This window comes from Triticum dicoccoides, chromosome 7B, assembly GCF_002162155.2.
Source record: "Triticum dicoccoides isolate Atlit2015 ecotype Zavitan chromosome 7B, WEW_v2.0, whole genome shotgun sequence".
Lineage (NCBI taxonomy): Eukaryota > Viridiplantae > Streptophyta > Magnoliopsida > Poales > Poaceae > Triticum > Triticum dicoccoides.
In genome coordinates, this window is record NC_041393.1 from 81,556,280 (window position 1) to 81,560,341 (window position 4,062).

Below are 4,062 nucleotides of genomic sequence, written 5' to 3' on the forward strand. Positions count from 1 at the left end.
TCAGAGCTCCAGCAAAAGTTTCAGAATTATTGGAGCTGTTGAAAATATATATATATAGCATTTAAAAGCCCTAATTCAAATACTTATGATTTAATTTAAAAATCCATAAATGGCCAAGAAATATGCTCATCATTCTTGGCAGTGGTTTTTCACCTTATCAGAAATCATGAACATTTTCAAAGAGCATTTTGGGTTCTTTGAAAAAGATTTTATTTGAAACTATTGAATTCTTTCTGGTGCTAGGGTTTGATCAATCCCTATTTCAACTTTAAATAAAATTTAAACATGATGCAACATGCAAATCTAACCCAAATGCATTACTGAACTAGGGTTGTGACAACACGTCTTATATTTTGGTGTCCTCTACCTCGGTCCCAAAATATAAGACAAATTGAACTGCAAAAACTTCTTATATTTTGGTGAGACAGGTAATAATCGACAAGAACAATCATGCACCTCCCTGTCCAATAATCAGAAACCTAAACAGGACTGTCCGTGGCAGGGAACATGAAAAGGAACTGCGTTCTCATCATGAGTACTACATTAACAACACATAATTAAGTTACACGCATTACAGACAATGCCACATCGCACATACTACAAGCTACTCGCCACATGCAGCAAACCGGGTTATTAATTTCAGGCACTAGTGCTTCACTAAACTGGGAGGACGGAGTTGACAGTAGCTCGTTGGTTCGACATTGCGCTGGATGGATGGATGGATGGACCGGTCGATCATAACCTGGTCATCGGCACCTGGACCCGGGGCACGGAGGTCGCCGCCGGTGCAACCGCCGGCCGCGGCCGGCCCTCCCAGCCTGCACGCACGCAAAAGCTAAACAGTTATAGTAGATTTACTGCAATGCTACTAATGTAAGTTAGCATGGTGCACGCGCGCGCGTAGTGCGTACCCTGGTCGACGTCGAACCCCCGCCTGGCGAGCTCCCTGTACTCCTGGGCGAGGGCGCACCGGTGGCAGAGCAGGTGGGTGAGGCGGTCCGGCAGCGGCGTCTCCTGCAGGCCGTACTGCTCCCGCAGCTTGCGCCGGTACCACCCCGTGTACACCCACCGCAGCCCGAGGGAGGCCGCGCCGAGGTAGCAGGTGAAGTGCACGCACCGGCCTTCCGAGCCCTGGTCGACGATGTCGGCGACGCGGGCGAACGCCACGCAGGGGAACCACACGCTGCAGCAAACTGCACGCGCGCGCGTGCGTACGGTATATATATAAGCAAGTGCATTCGACCACGTAGTATTTCATGTTAATTTCACGTAGGAGTACGTACATGCGTCGCAGCCGTCGTCTTCGCAGTCGAACAGGCCGGTCTGCCACCCCTGCCGGACCGGCACGGCCGCCACGCTCTGCTTGATGACCACCCTGGCGTCGTGGCCGTCAACTTGCGCGCTCAGGGTGGTCGCGTCGGTTCCGCTAGCACTAGCCTGAACGTACCAGCACGTACGTACTTACATATAAGCTCTTAACTCTTATACCGTCTTATAGCCAAACAATGTGCGCGGCTAGGGGTTACTCACGGGCAGTTGCAGGTCCTCGGAAGCATCGACTCCGAAACTCATCTTGTTGGTCGATGGAGGGAGTCGTAAGCCGGCCAATTCAGATTTGCTCCAACTGCATGCAAGAATAACCTACGAGTAGTAAGTAACACTGTTAGTTCCAATATAAATGGAGTAGCTTAATTTGGCATGATTGAACCCGGACTACACTCCTAATGCCGGCCGGCGGCCGAGCCAAAGAACCCAATGCTTGCACGAAGCCACGAGCCACAATACCTCAGCGATCCAGCCAGCCGGCGCCGGTGAGTCGTCTCGGCTCGCCTCTCCTCAGCGGCCGCCAAAGGAACGCGTATTGGTAGATCAGCACTACGCATCTCATTCTTAAGTAAAGACCGGGAGCGGCACGCGTTGACCTGAGGTCTACGCGTGCGGGGCCGATGCAGGCCATGTCACTCACGGGGCACGCCATGTGGGTGGGTGTCATTCACCTGAGGCGTACGTCGTTGCCGCATGCATGCACCAATGCATCTTTCGTGCCGGCCACTTCGCAGGTGTCCAGGCCCCTCGGGACTTGTGGCGTATTAAACGACAAAATGCTTTGTGCTTTCACAGCTCAGACGTCTCGACAGAATAGGGACTTGACTTTGTTGTGTATTTTTATTGTTTTCTAAATAGATTGCAAAATAAGGTTTCAACATAGAAATCAAATATGAAATGATTACCAAATAGATATACAGATTGGATGAAGCAAATTGTGCAGAGTGGGGGTGTAGCTGTTATGATGAATGGAAAGTTAGGGAGTCTCCAACGCGGTGCATCAAACTGGACACGTCAAATGTCCGCGTACAATGGGTAGGGGGTGGTTATCCAACCCGGTGCACCAAATGTCCGCCCATTTTTTTTCAAAAAGAAAAAATTACAAAATGTCTGCCATGCAGTCTTACTTTGAATCAGAGATTGATAGCAATTCAGCTACACATTTAAATCCAAATAAAAATGTCGGATGTTCAATAAATTTAAATCCAGCACCAAATAAAATGTCGGATGTTCAACAAATTTAAATCCATCAATCCCAAATTTAACCATACTCCTCAAAAGTGGCATTCATATCAAGGTTTCTTTCCTCGAGTTTGAACTTCTTCATCGACACATGTTGTTCATCGAGATGGATTCTCCCTTGAGCTCCATCCAACAACGAGTCAATGTGAAGGGTTTGCCCTCCATCCTTTGGTACATCATGCCAACGTGCCCGACCTATAAAATGACATGATCGTCAAGTTGCAACATTGAGTGAACCAATGGATTGACCAAGACGTAGACAAACAAGAAGCAAAACTTACGATCTTCATGATTGATTCGCTTGTTGGCCAGATTCTTTCCACTTGTGTAATCACACTGAAATACTTCGTGGCAGCGTTTGAAATGATGTTCCACCGGTGAAGTAGCCACTTCGCATTGCGATCATGGACCACATCCAAATTGTAGGAAGGGTAGTGCTTGTGTTCATGAAACCAGGAATGCACATGTTGCCCAAATATTGTTCCCTTTTGCTTCATGCCTACACACCCCGCACTTGTGGCCAACCACGTGTCGCTCAACAATGCATCGTCCCTCACCGACCTTCATCCTTGATGAGCTGAAGGAGATTGCTTAAGGAGGGTTATAGTCCGTCAAAGACGAAACTGTTCTAATGCTTCCATAAAAACCAAGTCGTCAAGAAGAGGAGGAGGATAGATGAGAGCCCTTTTCGGCTGGAGGATGTGGACATGGCTAGGGTATCATGATACCACTCCAAGAAGGGGGAGTTGGGGTGGGGTGGAGCAACCGTTGACCGACACAATGCGAGCACCTCATGCCAGAGTTGTCGGGAGAAGGAGCAACCGGCCAAGAGGTGATGAATGCTCTCTGGTTCCTGGTCGCAAAGGAGGCATCTATCCGCAAGGTAGACCGTGGCGCGCAAGTCTTTCCGCGGTCTGGCATTTGTCTTGGGAGGCCAGCCACATGAAGATATTGATGTGAAGAGGCACCCATGTGTTTTCAAGTGAGCCGCCAATGCGGATCTGGCAATGAGCTAGCGAACATGGCGGAGTAGCACTACTAGGAAAAACCTTATACACAAAATCTTACCAGTAGCGCTTATTAAAATGAGGCGCTACTGCTACTTAGCAGTAGCGCGTCGGCTAAAACGGCGCTATTGTTACCCGCTTAGCAGTAGCGTGGCAGGAGCAGAACGCGCTACTACTATAATTGCCACACCGTTCCCGACGTGCTAGGTATAGTAGTAACGCCCTTCCAGAAACAACGCTACTACTACGGATTTTAGCAGCAGCGCGTTTTTCCTCCCCACGCTACTGTTAAAGCTATTTTCACCTAACCCCCGCGCGGCCTGATTCCCTCTCCTCTGCTTCCTCCCCCAATTCCCCACTCTTTCTTCTCCCCCTCGTCGCCTTCGCCTCGCCGTCGTCTCCCCCGACCCCGCCTCGCCACCGTCTCCCACGACCCCGCCTTGCCGCCGTCTCCCTCGACCCGCCTCGCCGTCGTCTCCCCCGACCC

The 4,062-nt window shown here is 50.0% G+C and overlaps 1 protein-coding gene across 2 annotated transcripts; it reads right to left on the reverse strand.

Moving 5' to 3' along the window:
• Window positions 1-420: 420 nt before the first annotated feature.
• LOC119341346 (protein PLANT CADMIUM RESISTANCE 9-like) lies at window positions 421-1,867 on the reverse strand. Of its 2 annotated transcripts, none has more exons than XM_037613227.1 (5): window positions 1,786-1,867; window positions 1,531-1,641; window positions 1,284-1,437; window positions 912-1,193; window positions 421-818 (listed from the first exon to the last, which is right to left on the reverse strand). In XM_037613227.1, exons 2-5 carry the CDS (start codon window positions 1,570-1,572, stop codon window positions 736-738), a joined length of 561 nt encoding a protein of 186 aa, XP_037469124.1. In that variant the 5' UTR covers window positions 1,573-1,641; window positions 1,786-1,867; the 3' UTR covers window positions 421-735. The 2 variants fall into 2 exon arrangements, with proteins under 2 accessions (XP_037469124.1, XP_037469123.1); XM_037613226.1 differs by having other exon boundaries at window positions 421-835.
• Between the last annotated feature and the right edge of the window lie 2,195 nt (window positions 1,868-4,062).